Raw genomic sequence first — 24,961 nt, forward strand, 5'->3', positions numbered from 1 at the left:
ATCGCAAAATAGGGCCTGGTCAGGAAGGGGTAAAATCTTCCGGGGCTTAAGTGGTTAAGGAGGCCATAGAGAGATTAAAATTTGGCTGGATCAGCAGGAACCAGCCAAATTTCCATCAGCGTCTTCCTGTCCGCACTAAACAGAAGTCGACTGTTTGACTGACTTCTGTCAAAAGGACATGCTGGAAAACTTGTCGATCAGCGGCTGCAGCCAATCCTGAGTCCTGCTGTCAGAACACAATGTCGCCTGTAAGGGGGATTCCTCCATCCACCTCGCTTGTGTGGATGAAGGAACCGGTCAGTTTTTTTTCATTCAGCCTGCTGGCTCAAGGAAAAAAAAAAAAAAAGAAAACACCTGACTATGGCCAGCTTTACCTTATTCTTTGCTCCAGCAGGATCCCACCACTCTGTTTGACTGATCCCTGAACCTCTTCTTTTTGCCTCTCCATGCGGCAGTCATACTCTGATGTCATCACATACAGCGCAGGGCCAATAGTCTTGCATTGTACATGATGATGGGGAGAGCTCCCCACAAGTTAAGAGATTCCGAGAGCAAGGAAAAAGGTAAGTATTATAGCTTATCCCTCTAACCCCCGACCTAAGGGGGAAGGGGGGACTGCATGGGTAGGTTTTACAAAATTCCCAGAGATGAGCTTTAAAAAGTAACTCCACTCACACTAGACAATTTTTTCCTCTGTTGGGTCTTCTATGCATGTCAGATCCATAGCAGGTGAAACACCTCTCACCAGTGCAACAGAACAGGCTAAGCAGAATATTTTAGTCTAAATTTTCCATATATTTTAATGCAAAATATGCAGGGAATTTGTGTGTCTTGTACAATCCACTGGATTCTGCATAAAGAGATCTCAGGTTGATCCCAGTAGCCTTATTTTGCTGTGTGGTTAATCATCATATGGGGGAGAAGATGGGCATGTGTAATATTTTTTCAGGGCACCAAGCCTTGCACTGCAAATCAGCTGCGAAAAAGATGACTGGTTATATAAAAGGTTATTTCAATAAAGCATTATTTTTCCATTAGACCCGAGTTGGTCTTTAACCACTTTACCACCGGAGGATTTTGCTGTCTTACGTCCAGGCCACTTTTTGCGATTCGGCACTGTGCGACTAACTGACAATTGCGCGGTCGTGCGACGCCGTACCCAAACAAAATTTACGTCCTTTTTTTCACACAAACAGAGCTTTCTTTTGGTGGTATTTCATCACCTGTGCGATTTTTTCTTTTTGCGCTATAAACAAAAAAAGAGCGTAAATTTTGAAAAAATAACAATATTTTTCACATTTTTTTATATGAAATTCCCCCCCAAAAAAATGTAAAAATCAAAATTTTTTAAAATTTTTGGCCAATTTGTTTTCTGCTACCTATGTTTGGTAAAAAAAAAATCCCAATAAGCGTATTTTGATTGGTTTGCACAAAAGTTATTGCGTTTACTAACTAAGGGAAAGATTTCTGTCATTTTTGTTAATGAGTAATGGCGGCGATCTGCGATTTTTTTTGCGGGACTGCGACATTGCGGCGGACAGATCGGACCCTTGACTGACATTTTTGACACTTTTGGGGGTACCAGTGACATTACTACAGTAACCAGTGCTATAAATATCCACTGTTACTGTAAAAATTACACTGGCAGGGAAGGGGTTAATTTTATTGGAGAGGAAGGGGTTAATGTATGCCTGGTGCTTATTGACGTGTGTGGGGGGAGGTGACTGAGTGACACAGGGACAGATCGCAGGTTCAGCTATGTTGAACCCTGCAATCTGTCACTGTTTGTCACTTGGGAGATCCGCCCGCTCTGTTTACACAAGCAGGCGGACCTGCAAACTCGATTTCCCGGCGATCGGGGAAAAGCAGCGGCGATCGCCGCTGCTCCTCCCCTGGCCCGACTCCCGCTGTAACTGAAAACAGCGGGAGCGAGCCTCCGGCAGTGCGCGAGCGCCGCCCACAAGGGGAGGAGTCCAGCGAAGGTCTACATCGCTGGACGGAATCGAGCCACTTTGCCGCAGTACAGTCCCAGTGACTGGTCGGCAAGTGGCTAAACGTTTGATTAATTATACACTTTTATTTTCTGCACACTGAAGTACAGAAGATTACATATGAAAACAAGAAAAACACTTTATAGCCAATAGTGTGTGGGCTCCTGACCATGACACCTATATGGGCTTGTTAGCATTTCATTACAAAACCATGGGCACTGATATGGGGAGATGGCCACCTTTGGGGGGTTATAACAGCCTCCACACTACTTGGAAGGCTTTCCATAAGATTTTGGCGTGGGGTATGGGGGGGGGGGTTATACCCATTTAGCCAAAACCAAATTGGTGGGGAAAACGCAATGATGTAGAGTGAGAAGCCCTGGATCATACAGTGGGAATCGAAAGTTTGGGCACCCCAGGTAAAAAGTTGTATTATAGTGCATAAAGAAGCCAGGGAAAGATGGAAAAATCTCCAAAAGGCATCAAATTACAGATTAGACATTCTATTTTATTAAATAATGCAAGTGAGTAACAACGTTTGACATACAGAATAATGCAAGGTAATGTAATCAAAGCTCGGTAACAGAGCATGACCAATAACTGTAACTACAGCAAATCGTGAGGGTTAGTAGACAAGGGGTGGTAAATGGGTTGTCACGAGAGAGTAGTGATTGGCATTACCAACCCACCGGCACCCCATATAGGGATCACACTGTGCCTAGGTGGGGAGGCAAAACCAACCAATTGTTAAACTAAAAGGGAACAGTACCCAAGTCTACCGTATCGTGTGGGAAAAGGCAGGGGGATGAGAGGATCCTCACGGGTATCTACCAAACAGGGAAAACATAGGCTACAGTAAGCCAGAATGAGGGAACAAGTCGAACGGGTAACCTGTAAACTGTAGTTAAAATGACAAGGTAGAACAAACTCAGACGTTGTAGGAGCTACAACATATGTATGCAGAAGGAAGGAAGCAGGGCGTGGGGGGGACAGGGAGAAGGGGGTAACAAGAGGGGACAAGGAGAAAAGGGGAAGGGGTAGAATGAGGGGGAAGAAAAAAGGATCGCCGGGGGGGGCCAGTACATAAGGAGTGGGGGTTTTGGGTCCCCAGGTTTGGTTCAGGGCAGCAGTAGGGAGCTATCAAAATTGGGGGGAAGAAAATTGTCAACCCAAGGTTGCCAGATTCTATCATATTTCTCGACTGTATCCGTCAAAACAGCATCGATTTTGGCGTGGATCATAGCGTTGGTGATTCGGTGTTGCACTTCAGTCAACGGCAGGTGTGGGGATTTCCACGCTTTGGCAATGGTTTGTTTAGCCGCTGTTGTGACCTGTAGGAACAGCTTGTGGAGAAATTTGGACACATTATCCGGTTTTACATTCAAGAGAGCCAGTAGAGGGTCAGACGAGATCGGAACGTCCATCAGGGTGGAGAGAATATGGAAGATGGCCTGCCAAAACTTTTGCACCAATGGGCAAGTCCACCAAATGTGCAAGTGTGTGCCTGGCTCCAGGCAACCTCGAAAGCATGTTGCGGAGTAGGAGGGTGAAAATTTTGCAATGCGTGCGGGTACTAAATACCACCGCATCAGCACTTTGTAGTTTGTTTCCGAGGCTACAATATTTTGTGAGGCCGTCTTCGTTGATTGCCAGATTTTGGACCAATCTTCAACATCTATGGCGGACCCAAGATCCTGTTCCCACTTAGTAGTATACGCGGGAGGAGTACGGTCGGGGGAGTCAGTGAGTCTGGTGTATAACGAGGATATGAGGCCCCGGGCATGTGGGTCATGGAGGCAAGTGTGTTCAAAAGAAGTCTTGTTGGGTAAGGAAGAGTCAGTGTGGATACATTTGGCCAGGAAGTGCTTAATTTGTAGGTAGCGAAAGATTTCCGAGTTCGGTATATTGTGAGATTCACAAAGCATTGGAAAAGGCTTAAAGGAGTTGAACGTGATCATGGAATGTGCTCTGAGAAGGCCAGCGGTCACCCAATTACGGAATGCCGATGGGGCTTCCCAGGCTGGGGGGAAGGATGGGTTGTGTAGAAATGAAAGCAGGGGGTTATGGGGGGATTGGAGCTGATACTTAAATTTAAGGGTATCCCAAAGACGCAGGGAATGACACAGGATAGGATTCGAAACAGACCGACGGTCCGACGGTGTCAGCCATAATAAATTAGCAACAGAGAGGGGATCGCATTCGACCGCTTCGAGGGACACCCATAGGGGGATTTCATGAGCAGCATGCCATTTAGTCAGCTGAGCTAATTGGGCCGCCTGATAGTACTTGGCGTATTGTGGGAGACCCAAACCGCCTTGTAGTTTGTGAAGATGGAGGATTCGGCGTGAAACTCTAGGTCTGGTCTTACCCCAGACATAGGAGAAAGTTCGTCGTTGGATTTGACGGAGGTAGTAAGAGGGGACACCAATAGGTAGCACTCGAAAGAGATACAAGATTTTAGGCAGGATAGCCATTTTGGTAACGGTGATGCGTCCCAGCCAGGCAAGAGGCAGGGAAGACCAGGAGTTCATCAATTTCGTAAGGTGAAGTAGCATGGGTGGATAGTTGGCTGTAAAAAGCTCCCGGGGGTCTGCTGTCAACTTAATTCCTAGATAGGGCAGGTAGCCGGTCGCCCAGGAAAAGGGGAGTACCGTTTGTAGGTGGGAGAGGAGAGGGGGGGGTAAGGAGACATTGAGCGCTTTTGATTTATTGGGGTTAACAACTAGGCCCGAGATTTTCGCGAACTGTGTCAGGGTGCGAAGAAGATTAGGGGCAGAGGTGAGAGGGGACGTGAGGAACAAGAGGATATCGTCTGCGAACAGACATAGTTTGTGGTGATGACCACCCAGTTCAAGGCCTTTGATATCAGGATTGGCGCGGATTTTGAGGGCTAGTGGTTCAATTGCAAGTGCAAAGAGGAGAGGGGATAGGGGGCAGCCTTGTCTGGTACCGGATTTGATAGGGAAAGTAGAAGATTGAAAACCAGCATAACGGACAAACGCTGACGGGGAAGAATATAGCGAGGAGATCCAGGAAAGAAAGTGAGGACCAAAACCCCATCTGTGCAGTACAGTTTGTAAGTAAGACCAAGACAGAGTGTCAAATGCCTTTCTGATATCGAGGGAGACAAAGCATGCAGGGATGTTACGACGACGGGCAAGATAGGTAAGATGTAGGGCCCTGCGCACATTGTCTCCAGCTTGCCGGCAAGGGATGAAGCCTGTTTGGTCTTTATGGATCAGCGATCCTATGATCGGGTTAAGGCGTGTAGACAGTATCTTGGTCATCACTTTTATGTCAATGTTAAGAAGAGAGATTGGGCGGTAATTGGACCAGGAGGAGTCATCAGCTTGTGGTTTAGGTATCATGGAGATGGCTGCTTTGAGGGAATCCAGGCCAAAGGAGTGGCCTTTAAGTATAGAGTTGTAAGCCTTAGAGAGCATGGGGGTTAGGAGGTCAGAAAAATGTTTGTAGTAGGATGCGGTGAAACCATCAGGGCCAGGCCGTTTGTTAAGCCTAAGGCCTTTGATCGCATTACTAATTTCCAGATCTGTGATAGGCTGTTCCAGGGCTTCGCGTTGAGAATCAGATAGAGTGGGCAGGGTAATGTCAGAGAAAAACTCGGAGACTTGGGAGTCAGTTGGGGGCTGAGACTGGGAGTATAGTTTGGTGAGTTGTTGGCGAAAGGTTTCAAGAATTTTGACGGGGTTGCTAGTGTGGGTTGTGGGGGAAGTTTTCAATCGGATCGGTTTTCGGGTGACAGTGGCATTGCGAAGAGAAAGGGCAAGGAAGGTGTCAGGTTTATTCGCTTTAGTATAAAACTTATGTTGGGAGCGTCGGATCTGTTTTTCGGCTGAATCAGTCAGGAAGAGGTCTAGTTCCAGAGTGGCCTTGTCAAGAATTTTCTTATTTTCAGGGGTGGGGTGAGCTTGGAAGCAGTCATGGGCCTGGGTAAAAGCGGAGTCTAGGACTTGATAGGTTCGGCGGCGTTCCTTCTTACGTCGGGAAGCTAAGCTGATGAGGGTGCCTCTGAGTACAGATTTGTGGGCTTCCCAAATCGTGAGTGGAGTAACGTCAGTGGTGTCATTGTGAGTGATATAGTCTTTTAGTGCAGCTGCTACTTCAAGTCGATGGGCAGGGTGAGTAAGAAGGGTATTGTTCAAAGACCAGGAGAAAGTATGTTGTTTAGGGATGAGGGAATCGAAAGAAGAAACGACTGCCTGGTGGTCAGACCAGGGAATTGGTAAAATAGAAGATGCCAAGAGAGAGGGAGAAGTCGCCACGGAAGTGAGGATATGGTCTATACGCGAGGAGGTTTTGTGAGGATTAGAATAAAAAGTGTATTGTCTCCTGGATGGGTTGTGTTCACGCCAAGTATCGACTAAGGAATGAGTTTGGAGTAGATGCTGAAAGGTGAGTCGATGCGGGGAGTGAGAGGGTGCCAGAGGAGATCGGTCCAAAAAAGGATAGAGGACCTGGTTAGAGTCCCCACAAAGAATAGTCGTACCTTTCTTATGATGGTCAACAATTTGAAGAAAATGAGAAAGAAAGGAGTTTGGTTTGGAGTTGGGTGCATAGTACGATGCCAGGGTCACGTCTGTGTCCAGTAAAGTGCCAACAAGTATAAGGTACCTACCCTCAGGGTCCGCAATAGATGTATGAAGCGTGAATGGAGCAGTCCGATGAAACGCTATCAATACCCCCCTCTTCTTGACAGTGGCAGAGGCTGTAAAAAACTGAGGAAAAGAAGCAGTTAGGTAGTTAGGGGTATGTGAGGCAGAAAAGTGAGTTTCCTGCAAACAGGCAACATGCACATCCAGCGAGGCTAGCGAACGGAAGGCCTTGCGGCGCTTCTGTGGGGAATTAAGACCCTGTACATTAAGGGTCAAAATGTTCAGGGCGGCCATGGGTCAGTAGGGAGAGAATAGCCACACTCAGAAAACGTGGATAAGGGAGTCGGAACCCCCCGGCGAGCAAAGGGAGGGGAAGGGAAAGACAGAGGAAAGAGGATCGCAGAGAAGCACCGGGAGGGAAGGGAAGGGGACAAACAAGACTTTGGAGTAGACAGGGAGAGGAGTGAGGTCAGGGGGAGGGAAGACAAAAAAAAAAAAAAACACAAAACCTTTCCGTCAGTGCAGAGATTAACTGACCGCACTGAGGGAGACGAGCCACCTCTGGAAGTCTCCAAAAGGGAGGGTTCCGGAGGTGAAAAGGAGGCAGCAGTGGCAACCGACAGGTGACACAACCGCCATTAAATATTGCTAGTAGACAAGATGATGTGAGCACGCATCCATCAGCTGTCACGAAGAAGTCGGCGTTCCGTGTGTCTGGCTCCCGCTGATGATCGGAGGTAGCGGTGAGTCACCGATACACTACAGACTTCCAGTTTATATTCTACATGCTACTAGCAATTTGATTTTGTGTGAGTGCAATACATGGGGAATGGGGTTTTTGGAATAAAGTGTTGTCTTATGGAATTACACGATTGGTCCCCCCCCTCTTCTTTCCTCACATGCCTTCATGACACTTGCTATATTTATGCTGCATTGAGGCTCAGGTGTAAACGTGCATTTGGCATTGGAGCATTTTACCGGGTATTCGCACACCACGCCAAGGAATTGAATCCTTCATAAGGCTGATTTTCACCCAGGGTCTGGTGAGTTTCCATTACCTAGGGGGACACGTTTGGAGGTGTGGTGACGGTGGTCCGGATACGATTGAAACCAATCCAGGAGATCTATGGATTTATGATCCAGTTATCCAGTGCATTTCTATGAACTCTGGGCTTACATGTAATTTTTGTTCACATTTATCACACTGTTGGGACTTTGTGTTATTACTATTACAAGGTGCTATTTATTATACATACTTTAAAGGGCACATCAGTATTTGTAGCGCTGCTAGTGTATGTGAGCCTCTATTTTTGATTCTTACTATACACCCTTTTGTATCAGATGTTTTATTGATAGCGGCTGCTTTTAGTGTATTTGGTATTTTAAATTTTTTTAGCGCTGGGTGAGTAGGTTATTTATTACTTACTCCTTTTTTTCACGTTGATTTTATCTTTTAAACCTAGCTGCTATGGATGTCATATCCTTTTTAAAAAATAGACAACTAAATATGGAGAGTATCTTCACTGATACTATCAGTGATGATGCATCCCATGACCTACAATCTGATCTTTCCACCTTGGGCAACCTCTTGGAAAAACAGGTCCGCACCTGGTGGGATATCTGCACTTTTGAGCAGTATATCAAGGAGCGGATCATAATGAGGAGCCTACGGTGAGAGGTTACACCTCAAGATGCCCTTGATGACGAGGCATCTAGGTCAGAATGGTTGGAGTTTTTCAATGGAGTTGGAGTTAAACTCCAAGAGTTAGTCTTAAAGAGGAAAAAACAAAAAATGACGATTTTAGAGAAAAAAATAGCTGACTTACAACTTAGTTTGGAGCCTGACAAGGATTCACAACAAGTTGTTAAGTTTAATGCTGAGGTAAAGAAAAAATTGGAAAAGATAGATAAGGAAGTCCATAAGAAAAAAGTAAAAAAATATAAAAGAGATTCTGAGGATTTTAAACAAAATCGGGTTTACACATGGCAGATGCCAGTTGAGGCAGTTCAGCAACCTTCTGCATCATCAGTAAGACCACCGATATATAATTTGGCAGGCACCCCTAGGTCCACACCAGTTAGACCGAAGGGTCCGTCAAAAAAGAATAAATTGCACCCTAGTGCACCTCCCATTAACAACAATCCTCCTAATCAGTCCGTGATCGGTAGTAATCAACCAACTCAATGGCAACAGATTCCTACCAATAATAGAGGTGGATATGCTAAGCAAGGAAATAGACCGGGGAATCAATACCCAGTGTCAATTCCAGTACAAAATAGATATGAAAACTTAGCATCAAGAGGATTCTTGGTCTCCAGTTCCGCCCCCCCCCACCACGTCCTTTTTTATGGAGGGGCGGCAGGGGCAGGGGAGGGCGAAGAGGTGGGAGACCATGGAGGGGACGCCCTATGAATCGGGGTCCCCCGGAGAACGACAGGGGTCCACAGACAGACCAATGGAGACCTACTCCACAGATGAGGACAGACCCCCAGTCCGACCGCGGATCAGAGGTTGTCGAGCAGGAAGAAGACAACAACAGAAAAAGAAGGAGAGTAGTAGATTAAAAGGCATTTATAACTTAGCCCAAATCCCTCTGAACAACAAGGAGATTAATATTCTCAATGCAGGTTTAAAGTGTGCAAAACACAAACCAGTGAACAACTTCAATGTATATGTAGATGTACATAAATACATCAGAAAAATTAATCTCAAGAGGAATTTTCTCAGCTCCAACCGCACTGTCAACACGGTCTCTGCTAATGCGAATTTGCAGAGAACGTCAGTTGACAGTGGCTTAAAAAACAAATCCTTATTTAATCCCCCACAACCTTCTAATCAATATGTGGAGGTATTTAAAAATCTGTTGATTAGGGATTTGAATAAAATCAAACCTGAAAAGGGAGTCAACCCACGACACATACAGGAAGGTCTAGAGTCTCTAGAAAAACGGAAGGATGTGGTCATCAGACCTGCTGATAAGGGCGGAGGGGTGGTGATCCTCACAAAAGAATTTTACCATAAACAGCTTGTAGAACTTTTGTCAGATACCCAGACATATGACGTATTGAGAGGCGATCCAACCTCTCAATATAGACGAGAGTTAAACCTCTTGGTAGAGTTTGGGTTTGACAAAAATATACTTTCTAAGAAAGAAAAGAGGTACTTGATGCCCAGTTTCAGCAGGGTGCCAACAATTTATACCCTTCCAAAAGTCCATAAAGACCAGAACAATCCCCCAGCCCGGCCAATTGTCAATGGCATTAATTCTGTGTCTTCGAGGTTGGGTGAATATCTGGACTTTTTTCTTCAGACTAGTGTTATCCAACTGAGGTCATATCTGAAGGATACGAAAGACTTCTTGGTGTCCTTAAAGGGAGTGGCTTTGCCATCCAATTCGGAGATATTTTTGGTTACTGCGGATGTAGCATCCCTCTATACAATAATACAACATGAGGATGCTTTATTAGCCCTTAATTGGGCTTTTAGCAAGAGATCCGATATCCCTGATCCCCAGAAGAGGTTCTTACTAGGGATGATCGAACGGTTCGGGTCGACCATCGGTTCGACCCGAACATTGGATGTTCGATATTCGGCCGAATACCGAACTTTTTGCGGCAAAAGTTCGGTATTCGGCCACCAGAACCGCCCAAAATGCACTGGGACAGGAACTGGGCTTTAAAAGCCCGTGATTGGCCCAGAAACGTCTGCAAAAGCCAATGAGGGGGCAGGAGTCTCCTAGGAACGTGATTGGAGTGACTACGGGGACCAGAGGCCAATCAGGAGTGAATACGCCCCACACTATATAAGATGGCCCCGCCTAACCCCTAGCACAGTTATCCAGAGCCTGTTGAAGAGAGTTGAAGCAGTTCTGTCTGACTCCTGCTTGCTACACTACATTTCCTACATATCGAGTGGTTCTAAAGCTCCATATAGCAGAATTGTATTTAGCTTACAGCCAGTGTAGTTAGATACAGCCATTGTGCTGGTTCTTAGAGTTAAAAAAAAAAAAAAAATAAAAAACTTAAGGGACAGTGTCAGTCTTCTGCTGTATGGAGCTTTCTATTTAGTGGAAAGGGATATCTAGTGTAGTTAGGGAACTTTGTACTACATTAGTTAGATTTGAAAATTTAGTTTCTGTAGGGAAAGTGTGAGGGTTCTGTTTAGTGAGCACGTGGCACAGTGCTGCTCTATCACAGCAGGTATACGTGCTTGCTAGGCAGCAAACTACAGTGACAACTTAACGCCTGTTGTTCAAAGCGTTAGGTGCACTGTACAAAAGCCTTTGCAACTGTGCGTGACACGCAACTGCTGTGCTGTATCCAGCGACAACTGTGGGTCGCATAGCAGTGTGCGTTTTTCACCGCACACAGTTGCCAACGCATCAGTGACAACCTAACGCCTGTTGTTCAAAGCGTTAGGTCCACTGTGCAAAAGGCTTTGCTACTGTGCGTGAACCGCAACTGCTGTGCTGTATCCAGCGACAACTGTGGGTCGCATAGCAGTGTGCGTTTTTCACCGCACACAGTTGCCAACGCATCAGTGACAACTTAACGCCTGTTGTTCAAAGCGTTAGGTGCACTGTACAAAAGCCTTTGCAACTGTGCGTGACACGCAACTGCTGTGCTGTATCCAGCGACAACTGTGGGTCGCATAGCAGTGTGCGTTTTTCACCGCACACAGTTGCCAACGCATCAGTGACAACCTAACGCCTGTTGTTCAAAGCGTTAGGTCCACTGTGCAAAAGGCTTTGCTACTGTGCGTGAACCGCAACTGCTGTGCTGTATCCAGCGACAACTGTGGGTCGCATAGCAGTGTGCGTTTTTCACCGCACACAGTTGCCAACGCATCATTGAGAAATATGCCTGGTAGACCAAGAAAAGGCATACGTGGCCCTGCTGCGGAAAGGGGCACAGCTTCTAGGGTGTCTAGAGGCAGGGGTGGACGTGGTGGTCAGTCCTCAGCCAGGCCACCATTTGGATTGTTCTCCGGCAGTGGCCAAGCTATACGTCCACAGTATGTACAGGAGGTGGTGGACTATATGAACAAACCCTCATCATCGGCATCACCTGCAACTACAGTGACCCAGGCAGAGAAAAGTGGTCAGTCTTCTGCAGTTGTCAGAACAAATACAGATGAGTCCATGTCCACCTCATGTCCTCCCTTAGACCCAATTTCAGACATGGCAGAGGAGTCAGCTGAGCTGTTTGACCACAGTGTCGGCCATCTACTCCAGCCTGATGCTCAGTCCTTTATGGAGTCTGATGTTGGGTCTGAGTTTGAGGAGGAGGCAGAGCAAACAAGAGGGGAGAGCAGACGGCCCGCTCCATCTAAGGCCGCACCTGTTGTCTCCCAGGCCAGGCCTGATGCTCAGTCTTTGATAGAATCAGATGTTAGGTCTGAGGTTGAGGAGGAGGCAGAGCAAACAAGAGGGGAGAGCAGACGGCCCGCTCCATCTAAGGCCGCACCTGTTGTCTCCCAGGCCAGGCCTGATGCTCAGTCTTTGATGGAGTCAGATGTTGGGTCTGAGGTTGAGGAGGAGGCAGAGCAAGCAAGAGGGGAGAGCAGACGGCCTACTCCATCTAAGGCCGCACCTGTTGTCTCCCGGGCCACTATACACACCTCATCTTGCTGGGCCTTTTTTGAGACATCCCATGCAGATAAAACAGTTGCGATCTGCAAGATTTGTAAGAAGGGTATAAAACGTGGCAAAAATGTCAACCACCTGGGTACAAGCTGCCTAAACAGGCATTTGACAACCCACCACTCGGCCCGTTGGCAGGAGCATTTAAAGAACCCACAAAAGGGCCAAAGATTGGTCAGTCGGCCTCCTAGTTCTCCTCGCGCTCCTCCTCATGCTCCATCTGCTCCACCTGCTCCACCTGCACATCAGTCTGTTCCTGGCCCTGCTATAGTCACTCGTCACCTGTTGGCAGCCTCCACTGGCAGGGATGATGATATAGCAGGCAGTGTCGCATCTACCTCCAGCACACCACCAGCTGTATCATCTAGACGCCAAATTTCGATTCCACACATGCTGGAACGAAAAAAAATGTATACTCCCCGCCACCCACATGCCCAGCGTCTAAACAGTAGTTTGGCTAAACTACTGGCTCTGCAACTATTACCATTTAACCTGGTAGAGTCTGCTCCCTTCCGTGACTTCGCAAAATGTGCAGTTCCACAGTGGCAGGTGCCAAGTCGGCATTACTTTTCCCGTAAGGCCCTGCCATCCCTATACCAACATGTGGAAGGCAATGTAGTGTCGTCCCTGGCCAAGTCAGTCAGCCGTAAGATACACTTGACGGCTGACACTTGGTCAAGCAAACATGGGCAGGGACGGTACATTTCTGTCACTGCTCACTGGGTGACACTGCTTGCCAGTGGAAGGGATTGTAGCCAGGGCTCGGTGCTGCAGCCAGTGTTGCCCCCACGTCTGCAAACAGCTGGTGGTGTCGCTGATCCGGGTAGATCGATCACTTCTACCCCCTCCTGCTCCTCCTCCTCTACCTCCTCCATGCCCTCCTCTGCAGAATGGTCCTTTGAATATGATGAGATACCACGTAAACGTTCAAAGGGCTATTCTATGTCTCAGGCCAAAAGGTGTCACGCAGTGCTGCAGCTTGTGTGTCTAGGGGACAGGCAGCACACTGCCCCTCAGATTCTTGGGGCTCTGCAGGCACAGGCCCAGAGGTGGTTGACACCACGCCAGCTGCAGCCAGGGATGGTGGTTACTGATAATGGGTCAAACCTCCTGGCCGCCCTTCGTCAGGGAAAGTTAACCCATGTGCCATGCCTGGCGCATGTCCTGAATCTCGTGGTACAGCGGTTTTTGAACTCGTACCCGGGAATGCAGGATGTGCTAAGGATGGCAAGAAGGGTGTGCAGTCACTTCAGGCGGTCGTACAGTGCCACTGCACGTTTGGCCAAAGTGCAGCGCGAGTTTCACCTGCCGGTACACCGCCTCATCTGTGACATGCCCACCCGCTGGAACTCCACCTTGGCTATGCTGCAGCGCCTGTACACGCAGCAGAGGGCCCTCAATGAATACCTATGCGAGTACGGCACCAGCACTGGCTCTGCGCGCCTGGGCTTCTTTTCACCACGGCAGTGGCTTTTGATTAAGGATGCATGCGCTGTCCTCTCGCCATTTGAGGAGGCCACAAGGATGGTCAGCCGGGACAGCGCATGCATCAGTGACACCCTACCGGTACTGTTTTTGTTGGAGCACACTCTGCGTGGCATTATGGACAGGGCACTGGAGGCAGAGCAGCAGGAGGAAGAGGAGGACTTCCTTGCCTCTCAAGGCCCCCTTTATCCTGAGAATCCTGACCCCATTATGCCTAGCTCCCAGAGGCCCGAGCAGGATCCAGGGGTGGAAGAGGAGGAGGAGGACGATTCTGCGGGAACTTTTGCAGGGTTTGAGGAGGAGGAGGAGGAAGACATGCGGCAATCTGCAAGGCCTAGTTTGACTCCCTCGGGACACTTTGGAGTAGTACGTGGCTGGGAGGAGGAGGAGCCCGTTGAAGATAATGTCGTTATGAGTGACCCCGAGGAGTCAGCTTCTCAGGCCTTCGCTAATTTGCGACGCATGGGAAACATCATGCTCCAGAGCCTGCGAAAGGACCCCAGAATCAAGGCCATTAAAGAGACTAACCACTATTGGTTGGCCACCCTACTTGACCCCCGGTACAAGTGTAAAGTCTCGGAGCTTTTCCCATCCACCCATAGAGTCCACAGGATCAAATCCCTTGAGGACAGTCTCAAGAGGAATCTGGTGAACATGTTCCCCGACTCCCGTAGGGTGCAGGGGCGGGGACAACCTACCATGGATTCTACTGGTGGTCACGAGAGGAGCGTTGGAGAAGGCGTGCGGTTGACGGATGCCTTTCGGTCTTTTTTTAGTCCTCACCGCCCAGGCCTCTCAGCTGCCACATCGCATCGACACCGTCTGCATCACATGGTGGACGATTACGTGAGGGCACAAAGTGACACAGAGGGCTTTTCATGTGACGAATCCGATCCACTGGCATACTGGGTCTTAAGATTAGACCACTGGCCAGAACTGGCCCAGTATGCCATGGAGTTGTTGGCCTGCCCTGCTTCCAGTGTCCTATCGGAACGGGCATTCAGCGCAGCAGGAGGATTCGTCACAGACCATCGAACTAGACTCTCCACCGACTCAGTCGACCGTTTGACATTCATTAAGATGAATCAGTCGTGGATATCAAGCTTTGATGCACCTGATGCAGACCTTGTAGACTAGGCTATCGTTGTGATGTGGCAGTTGAGCCTCAGTTTAAGCCTGGACCATGGTGCCACCCTCAAACCCTCCTCTCATTCTCTTTACGTTCACAGAACCTCATTTTGGTTATGACAAAAACGACAATGTTTGCGCACCTGTTCCACAGGTGCACACCTTTACAATTTTTGGGCCTCCTTCAACACCAGCTCTTTGGGGTTAAGGTGGGGAGGCTATGCTAAAACAAAAACGACAATGTTTGCGCACCTGTTCCACAGGTGCACACCTTTACAATTTTTGGGCCTCCTTCAACACCAGCTCTTTGGGGTTAAGGTGGGGAGGCTATGCTAAAACAAAAACGACAATGTTTGCGCACCTGTTCCACAGGTGCACACCTTTACAATTTTTGGGCCTCCTTCAACACCAGCTCTTTGGGGTTAAGGTGGGGAGGCTATGCTAAAACAAAAACGACAATGTTTGCGCACCTGTTCCACAGGTGCACACCTTTACAATTTTTGGGCCTCCTTCAACACCAGCTCTTTGGGGTTAAGGTGGGGAGGCTATGCTAAAACAAAAACGACAATGTTTGCGCACCTGTTCCACAGGTGCACACCTTTACAATTTTTGGGCCTCCTTCAACACCAGCTCTTTGGGGTTAAGGTGGGGAGGCTATGCTAAAACAAAAACGACAATGTTTGCGCACCTGTTCCACAGGTGCACACCTTTACAATTTTTGGGCCTCCTTCAACACCAGCTCTTTGGGGTTAAGGTGGGGAGGCTATGCTAAAACAAAAACGACAATGTTTGCGCACCTGTTCCACAGGTGCACACCTTTACAATTTTTGGGCCTCCTTCAACACCAGCTCTTTGGGGTTAAGGTGGGGAGGCTATGCTAAAACAAAAACTACAATGTTTGCGCACCTGTTCCACAGGTGCACACCTTTACAATTTTTGGGCCTCCTTCAACGCCAGCTCTTTGGGGTTAAGGTGGGGAGGCTATGCTAAAACAAAAACTACAATGTTTGCGCACCTGTTCCACAGGTGCACACCTTTACAATTTTCGGGCCTCCTTCAAAGCCAGCTCTTTGGGGTTATGGTGGGGAGGCTCCGCCAACACCAAAACTACCATGTTTGCGCACCTGTGGAACAGGTGCACACCTTCATAATTTTTACGCCTTCTTCAACACCAGCTCTTTGGGCTTACAGTGGTATGGCTCCGCCAACACCCAAACAACAATTTTTGCGCACCTGTCACACAGATGCATATCATTGTAATTTTTTTCCTTACAAAGGCAATTATTGCTTTCATTACCAGCACTTTCATAGGGATATGGTGTCAAGGCATCGTCCGCACCACCAAATGCCCAATTTTTAAGCATCCTTTACTTCTATTCAAAGTCAAGAGACAACAGTATTCATCCAAAACATCTCTAATCTTGTTCACTCTGCACTACATTGTGGCCCCTACCCCTAACCCTCAATGTATCCGTGCATATATGTCTGTTTCTTGTGAGATTTCAAGTTAAAGTGCACCAAACACCATTTTACATGAAATAAAGTGCAATTACATACATCTTTGGACTTCTTGAAACATTTGGTAATAAAAGCCCCATTGTGGAAATACACCCGTTAATTATATGCACATTTAAAGAGACAGCACCTTTTTCCAAAAAAACCTCTAATCTTGTTCCCAGTGCACTGCATTATGTCCCCATCATACACATTGGCTGAGCCGTTGATTAGGAGCAAAAGAAAGGTGCGGTTAAGCAAAAAAGTCATTTTTGAAGGTTTGGTATGCTGTAATTCTGGTTCTGGACATGCTACAGAGCTGAAACTTCACAGGTACACCTTTTAGACCCCCCAGACACTAAATCCAAAGAAATCTCTTTTTTTTTTTTTTTTTTTAATTTTTTCAATAATTGGCTATCTATCAAAAACGACAATTTTTAAGAACTTTTTTTTGTGTGATTAATAGTCCCTGGGGCATGACCCAGAACCCTAGGCACTTTTTAGGGGCATTTATTGGGTTTTAGGGCTTAAAAATGGTGTTTTTTGATTACAGAAGTTCGGGTCCCATTGATTTCAATGGGGTTCTGAAATCCGAACCGAACTTTCGTGAAGTTCGGGTGTTCTGGTCGAACCGAACTTTTCAAAAGTTCGATCATCCCTAGTTCTTACAACATGCGCTTGAGTTTTGCCTCTCGCACAACTATTTTTGGTATAACGGGAATGTTTTATAACCAAAAGAGAGGAGTAGCGATGGGCGCTAAATTCGCGCCGAGCCTTGCGAACCTCTTCATGGGGGAATGGGAGGATCACTTCATTTATGGGGCCCAAAGGACGGAGCTAATCATGTATCGCAGATATATTGATGACCTATTTTTTATATGGTCAGGACCTGAGAGCTCGTTGGAAAGGTTTTCAGCTGAGCTTAATTCGAACCATAACAACATCCGTTTGGAGTTTAATTGGAGTCGTTGTTCGATTCATTACCTGGATGTAGAAGTTATGTTGAACAACAATAGATTGGATACTAGGGTATACTTCAAACCCACAGATAGAAACGGGTATTTGCCTATTCAAAGTGGCCATCACAGAAGTTGGTTGAATAACATCCCTAAAGGCCAATTATTGAGGGTCAGGAGGAACTGCTCTAGAGACAGTGACTTCCTGGCTCAAGCTGTGGTCATCAAACAGAGGTTTGTTGATAAAGGATATATCCCTGCACATTTGGACAGGGATATTACAGAAGTAGCTGTTTTGTCCCAGGATCAATGTCTTGTACCCAGCAATAGAGGCTCCAGGGATAGTCATGAGTGGAGCTTCATTACACAGTACAACACACAGCACAAACAAATAGAAAATGTAGTAAAGAAACATTGGAATGTGCTGTGTATGGACCGAATCCTGGGAAAGGTCTTACCAACTTCACCTTCATTCATCTATAGGAGAGGTCCAACCTTTGGGGACCAGATAGTCCAAAAGGTTTTGGATCCTCCAGTCAAACCAAAAATGTTTTGGGAGGATAGAAGAGGCTTTTACGCGTGCCGACATTGTAGATCTTGCAGGCAAGTACGGACACATCTGCGTAACTTCACCTCCTTTCATTCCTCTGCCAACAATCAAAGTTTTGAGATCAAAGATCTCATCACATGTCACACTACACATGTGGTGTATGGCATCGAATGTCCCTGCGGCTATATTTATATAGGTCGCACTAAGAGGAAATTGGGCATTCGTATAGCAGAACACTTGGCCAATATAAGAAAGGGATTCAAGCACCACAGTGTATCATTACACTTCAAACGTTATCACAACAAGGACCCATCAAATCTTAAATTCTGGGGCATCGAGAGAGTGGATCCGGTGTGGAGGGGCTCAAATAGAGTGCGTGAGCTTTCAAAAAGAGAGACTCATTGGATCTTCCTTACGAATGCCTTGCACCCCAACGGGTTAAACATAGATTTGGACATAAACTGCTTCATTAGTGACTATTGAAGCAGTTTGGAGCAGCTATGGTGTTCTTTTCTCCATTTATAAGCAATTTAATTTATTACCTTTTGGTCCAGGTCTTTCCTTTAAACTGATATTTGTGAGATGCATTTTATAATATATATAATGTGTTTACAGTTCTATCTTTTCCAGTATTTTAGTACTCTTTGCCTTTTAATATTTTAAATGTTTTAATAATTTTAGCTTAATGATGATTACATGTAAAGTGGCATGTATAATATGTCAGCATGGGTTTTAGATTATTTATATAACCTGCTTTTTTGTAAAAAAACACTATCTTAGAGGAATGCCGTAATAGGTTTCCCATAGTAGTGTTTCGCATTTGGACAATATGATATATATGAATGATTCTCCAAAGATCAGGTGGTCTGAGTCCCCGCTGACAGTTCGGATCTATTGCGGTGGTTAACAGCACTGGTGAGGAGATGACGTATTGAGAAGCAAGCAGGTCAGCCTATCAGAAGTGATATGGCGTGTTTATTTTCCGGGTCGGAGGTTGAGTGGGCGGACTTATTACCTAGAGCGCAAGCCTGGGATTGGTCCTTATGTCCGTGGCATATCGCTGCGAGAGGCTGGCCGTGGATTGGTGGACGCTCCGGTCTCCTTCCGACCTGGGATTGTACATTAAGGGAGCGAGGTGATGCGTGCTCGCGCCCTCCGTAGAAGTCCGTGTGACGAAACATGTAAGGGCACGAGCACGCATCCATCAGCTGTCACGAAGAAGTCGGCGTTCCGTGTGTCTGGCTCCCGCTGATGATCGGAGGTAGCGGTGAGTCACCGATACACTACAGACTTCCAGTTTATATTCTACATGCTACTAGCAATTTGATTTTGTGTGAGTGCAATACATGGGGAATGGGGTTTTTGGAATAAAGTGTTGTCTTATGGAATTACACGATTGGTCCCCCCCTCTTCTTTCCTCACATGCCTTCATGGCACTTGCTATATTTATGCTGCATTGAGGCTCAGGTGTAAACGTGCATTTGGCATTGGAGCATTTTACCGGGTATTCGCACACCACGCCAAGGAATTGAATCCTTCATAAGGCTGATTTTCACCCAGGGTCTGGTGAGTTTCCATTACCTAGGGGGACACGTTTGGAGGTGTGGTGACGGTGGTCCGGATACGATTGAAACCAATCCAGGAGATCTATGGATTTATGATCCAGTTATCCAGTGCATTTCTATGAACTCTGGGCTTACATGCAATTTTTGTTCACATTTATCACACTGTTGGGACTTTGTGTTATTACTATTACAAGGTGCTATTTATTATACATACTTTAAAGGGCACATCAGTATTTGTAGCGCTGCTAGTGTATGTGAGCCTCTATTTTTGATTCTTACTATACACCCTTTTGTATCACATCCAAGGAATGCAACGCATGTTCCCGATGATGATTGGGCTGAGGACACAAGGAAGGTAGTACAATATCTTCATTCAGATGAAAATCTGAAACCACCTTAGGAAGAAAGGATGGCTTAGGATGAAGCACTACCTTATCCCTATGAATCACTAAGTATGGGGACTGGCATGATAATGCAGCCAGTTCTGACACCCTGCGAGCAGAAGTGATAGCCACCAAGAAGGCCACCTTCTGGGATAAAGTAAGCAAGGGAATCTCCCTGATGTTTTCAAAGGGAGGTTTCTGTAGAACCGACAAAACCAAATTAAGATCCCAGGGCGGTAAGGGCGCGCGGACTGGTGGAGCCAGGTGCCGCACCCCCTGGATGAAATTCCGCACCAAGGACTTGGTAGCTAAAGGTTTCTGAAAGAAGATTGCTAATGCTGAAACTTGACCCTTGATGGTGCTCAAGGCTAGTTTCTGCTCAACCCCTTTTTGCAAAAAGGCCAATATTCGAGTCACCGAATAAGTACGTGGAGGAAATCCTAAAGATTCGCACCACGCAATATAAGTCTTCCATGTGTGATAATAGACCTTGCTGGAAGTCGCTTTCCTTGCTTTAATAAGGGTAGGAATGACTGAAGCTGACAACCCTCTGTCCTTCAGTACTTGGGTCTCAATGGCCAGGCCATTAAAACCAGCGATTGTAAAGCACGATGGTAGATTGGTCCTTGAGACCGCAGACACTCCCTGAGACGAAGTTCCCACGGAACGTCTGCGACTAGCATGTCCAAGTCGGCCAGGCCGGCTTGACGAGGCCAGCCTAGAATTTCTAGGACCACTGGCGCTAACTGGATCTGAACCAGGCGTCCCTAGAGATATCTGGCCCCGACCATCCGAGAAAGTCTGGTCGTTTTCTGTTCCCACACATTTATCAGACACCTGATTCCTATCTGGAACGGTGATCTTTCCTGGTTGAACCTCAGGGACCGAAGTCACCTGGCTAGAGGCTTCTTGGTCTGTCTGGTCAACCGGATCAGATTCCTGTGGGGAATGGAGACTAATCTTTGGAAAAGGTAAAGGAAAAGATCTGTTCAGGGAACGGTGACTACCGCTCCCTGTAGTACTTAAAAGTTGGAAGGGAAGAATCGCACCGGTAGCAGTAGTCGATGCTCGATCTAATGTCCTGGATACCGGTGAAAACGTCCCCCCACCCTCAAACCGGGTGGGGGCGCACCTTCAGGCTGTGTAATCCTTGGCTTCGGGTTTGGCTGAGTCGGTCCTCTGTTTGTCCGACCAGCCCTTCTTGAACCCCCCTGGAGGAGCCTTGCCTTTCCCGCTAGTTCCAGCCGGGCGTACGAACCCTTTATGGGCAGTAAAGAAAGGTCCTCGCTTGTTACGAGGTCCCTTAGTTTTAGCCGCCTGTGGCAAGAAAGTGCTCTTGCCTCCAGTGGCATCCTTAATGATCTCATCTAGGGTGACCCCAAATAAGCGATTCCCCTGAAAGGGGAGATTCGTTAAGGTCTTTTTGGAACCTAGGTCCGCTGACCAGCACTTCAACCACAGCACACGTCTGAGGATTACCGCTGACATAGATGCATGCCCCAATAGAGGGGTAGCATCCAAGGCTGCATCACAGATAAACTGTAGTCCTTGTATGATCTGTTCCATTAAATCAGATGTTCCCTGGGGGATATCTTTCCCCTTCAGGTCATGGCGCACCAATCTCGCCCATTCCGTAAGTGTCTGGGAAACTAGACCAATGACAATTACTGGTCTAAATGCTGACCCTATCAGGGAAAAAATAGTGCGGGACTCCGCTTCCACCTTCCGATCCACCGGATCCTTAAAGGACGAAGTGTCCTCTACTGGAATAACCGTGGCTTTATTCAGCCTGGAAATAGGTGGGTCCACCACTGGTGGTACCGTCCATTTCTTAATGAGGGATTCCTCAAACGGATAGCGTCTAGCAATGCGTTTGGAAATAGTAAAGGTACGCTTAGAATGCTCCCATTCTTCTTTAATTTTATTACCAAAACACTTGGGTACAGGAAAAACCTTCACCGTCTTGGTGGGTTTGTTAGTACCAAAGGGAATCTCTGTTTCAGTTGCCTCTGCCGGTGAAACCTCAAGTCTTAATGTTTCCTGAACCGCCACAACTAGCGCGTCCACCAAAGCTTCTTCCCGAATTATGGCGGAAGTATTAACGTCCTCCTCACTGTCTGAGGGAACTTTACCTGAGACAACAGCCCTTGCAGAGGGACCTGCAGCTGCAATGACCATCTCAGACTCTGAGTCTGAAGTGTCCGATAATATAGGGGTAGGCGGGGGTCGCTTTCTTGACCCCCGTCCCTGACAGGCCGTCTCCACCCGAGCCACCAAAGACTCCAAAACTGCTGTAAATGCATCCATACTCTGTGCACTGGCGGGTCCCGTGGCCCCCTCGAGGGAAGCAGGTGGGGGTACTTGTGTGGCAGGGTCCATGATGATTCCAGTAACTACCCGGAAAATTCAATCCAAAATAAAAATAATTTTTTTTTTTTTTTTTCAGACCCCCAGTGCCACAAAAGCCCCTCAGTGTTACCTGCTAGGGATCCCTATCGAGCGAGAGAGAGAGAGAGATAGACCCCCAGGCTCACCACTTGATGCTCAGAGTTCACTGCAACAGGTTACAGCGCTGTCTCCACAAACAGGAAGTCTTTTGGCTGGCTGCCCGGGAAGAAAGGAGGCGGCTCCGCCCCTCTGCACGCCTTCCGGCGCCTCCCCTAGCTCCACAAGGTGTTTGAGTCACCTCAAACATGGCTGCCCCCATGCTGCAGACACGAGGCTACGCCAAAATGGCGGCCTCGCGCGATCTACGGCGGTCTGTTCCAGCATAGCGGCGTCCTGCAGAGTAACTAGGCATCGCAATTTCTTTCTCTCATGGAGATCAGCTTGACCGGCGGTACCGAACCCTGGCGGAACCGCGTGGCCGTCGAGAGACATGCTTCAGCTGGAGGAATGACCTGGCAAGCCGCATACATGTCCTGTGGCTTCTGACAGGTAAGATAATTCTATTCTCACCGTAAGATTTCATTGCTGCCACATATTACAATCATTTAAACATACTTTGTAATTAGATTGTCAGCTCCCAAACCAAGCCTACTGGTTTTTTGTCCACACAAATCACATTCAATATAGGGGGATCTGTGCTATGTTATAGGATGGAGGGGAACCCATCCTTACCATTACAGAGAGGGGCCCGCGTTCACCACAAGACCCGTCAGGGGGAAAGGGGGAACATACTACTCACCATACCGGAACCAGGCGGGCGCCAACTCCTGACAGTACCCCTCTCCACCGAGGTAGGAGGGCTGTCGACCAATACGGACGCCGTGACTCATGGTCTTTGGCGTTTCAGCGAGACGTTTAACTCGCAGGGTCAGTCCCTTCAGTGGGACTATGTCGCGGCCGACCCAGCGCGGAGCTATGGCCTGCACGCGCTCGTAGGCTGAACTGGGGTGACCACCGGATCTCAACATCCAGCCCGTCGCCCAGTTCAGCTTTCTTGCTTGAAGATCTCACAGGAACACTGGAGAAAAAAAGTTGTCTAAAAAAAATTTTTTAAGAAAAAAATCCTGCCAGGACCGAAGATCCCAGCAAGGTATCTAGGTCCTTACTCCTGACTAGACAGAAAAAAACTGATTTGCTGTGGCAGAGAGAGAGAGGATATACCCTCGGGGACTGCCCCTAGGGTGTGGCCAGAGCATTTTATTTCCTGTCTAGTCCTACTCCTGTGGAGGGCAGCATAACCCGAAGGTGCTGAATCACCGAGGACTACGTCTGTCAATGAGCGATAGAGAAAAAAAGTTTTGCATATAGTTCTACTTTAAGCAGTTTAAGCTTCTGAACTCGGTTATTTCTTCACATACTTTTGGCTATATAGTGTACGTGGCATTTGGTAAGGTAGCCATTGCTGGTCTTTTGGGGTCAGATAACATCCGTAATAATAAACACTGCAAAATAGATGTCTGCCTGTCTTCAAGGACTTTTATACAATAAGAATCTTTCCCTCAAATGAGAATGCTGGGGGTTTCCGCTTGACCTCATTTGCAGTTTTTAGCAAATGTTTTCCAGATAGGTTGCGCAGACAAGGACTTACCTGCAGACGCTGGACTTGCGAGACATGGTGGTACTGGGAGAGGATGGAGGGGTCTGATAAGACCAGTTATAGTCTGAGCCCTTCAAATCATGGATCACCTGTTTAAAGAACAGAGATCAAAGAGAATGTCAGGCCTAAGGAGAAACAATATCTGTAGGCAGCAGGTGGGTTAATGCAAGATTCCCGAATAATCAAAACCAGAACCTAGAACTCATGTCTGATGACACTTCTGTGGAACGTTTTCACCTCTCATAACTCTCACAGGATTTGTAGTTCTTTCAGCCAGTCTTCAGATTACTTCTCAGCCTTACAACCATGACTTCACTTTTTACTCTTCTCCTATATTTGGATAGTGAAAGAACAATAGCACATTTTTTTGGTTGAAAATGTAATCTTTATTTGCATAAAAGATATACAAAAAACAATACTTTTGTCGGGGTACATTCTCCCCTGTACTGCGACGCAGCGCATAAATACACTACATTACAATACATTTCCGGTCATACTAATAAATACATTCAATCACATACATTCATTCTGCGGTATGATGCCTGATGTGTTGTGCGGAGTAGGGATACCCCGAGCCATCACATCATGCATGACGCCGCAATACCCCTAAAGCATGAAACTGAAAAATACGTTATCTATACGTTGCATTGCTTAAACGATATCAAAACATTTAAAAAAAGCAACAGGTGTGATGGGGGTGGGAGAGTGGGGGTAGGGGGAGGGGGAATGAAATCACAGGCCAGAAGCTTTATTGAATGGACAAAGACACACAAGGGAGAGTGGGGGAAGGGGAAATCTTCAGACCTCCTCTTCCTCCATGAGATCCATCAGGTTATAGTCTCTGAGCAGACTGTGAACCAGTCTGCGACAGTCCTCAATGGACATCCTCTCCCGCTGGTGGATAAGGCGCTTTCTGGCGCACCATAAAGCGTCCTTAAAGCAGCACAACACCCGCCAGGCGTTGTCAATGTCCTCCTGGGAAAATGTTCCGTGAAAAAGTCCATTCAGCACAGCAAAATGTGTGATGGCAGTCTGTGGAACAAAGTCTCTAAGTTCAGGTTCCAAGGCCCTCAACAGGTTCTGTGCAAATGAGCACTCCCAGAAAACGT

The 24,961-nt window shown here is 47.2% G+C and overlaps 1 protein-coding gene across 1 annotated transcript in view; it reads right to left on the reverse strand.

Annotated features, from left to right (window-relative positions):
- Positions 1-23,943, reverse strand: part of LOC309555383 (protein MTSS 1-like) — a gene marked incomplete at its 3' end in the record, with an annotated part of 72,428 nt that extends 48,485 nt beyond the window's left edge. The window contains exon 1 of the mRNA XM_082257373.1: positions 23,844-23,943. Within this exon, the coding sequence (XP_082113499.1) occupies positions 23,844-23,869 (26 nt within the window). The 5' untranslated portion in view covers positions 23,870-23,943. The remainder of the gene's footprint in view (positions 1-23,843) is intronic.
- Positions 23,944-24,961: the final 1,018 nt, after the last annotated feature.

This window comes from Pelophylax lessonae (genome assembly GCF_965119305.1).
Source record: "Pelophylax lessonae genome assembly, chromosome: 5".
In the NCBI taxonomy this organism is placed as follows: Eukaryota; Metazoa; Chordata; class Amphibia; order Anura; family Ranidae; genus Pelophylax; species Pelophylax lessonae.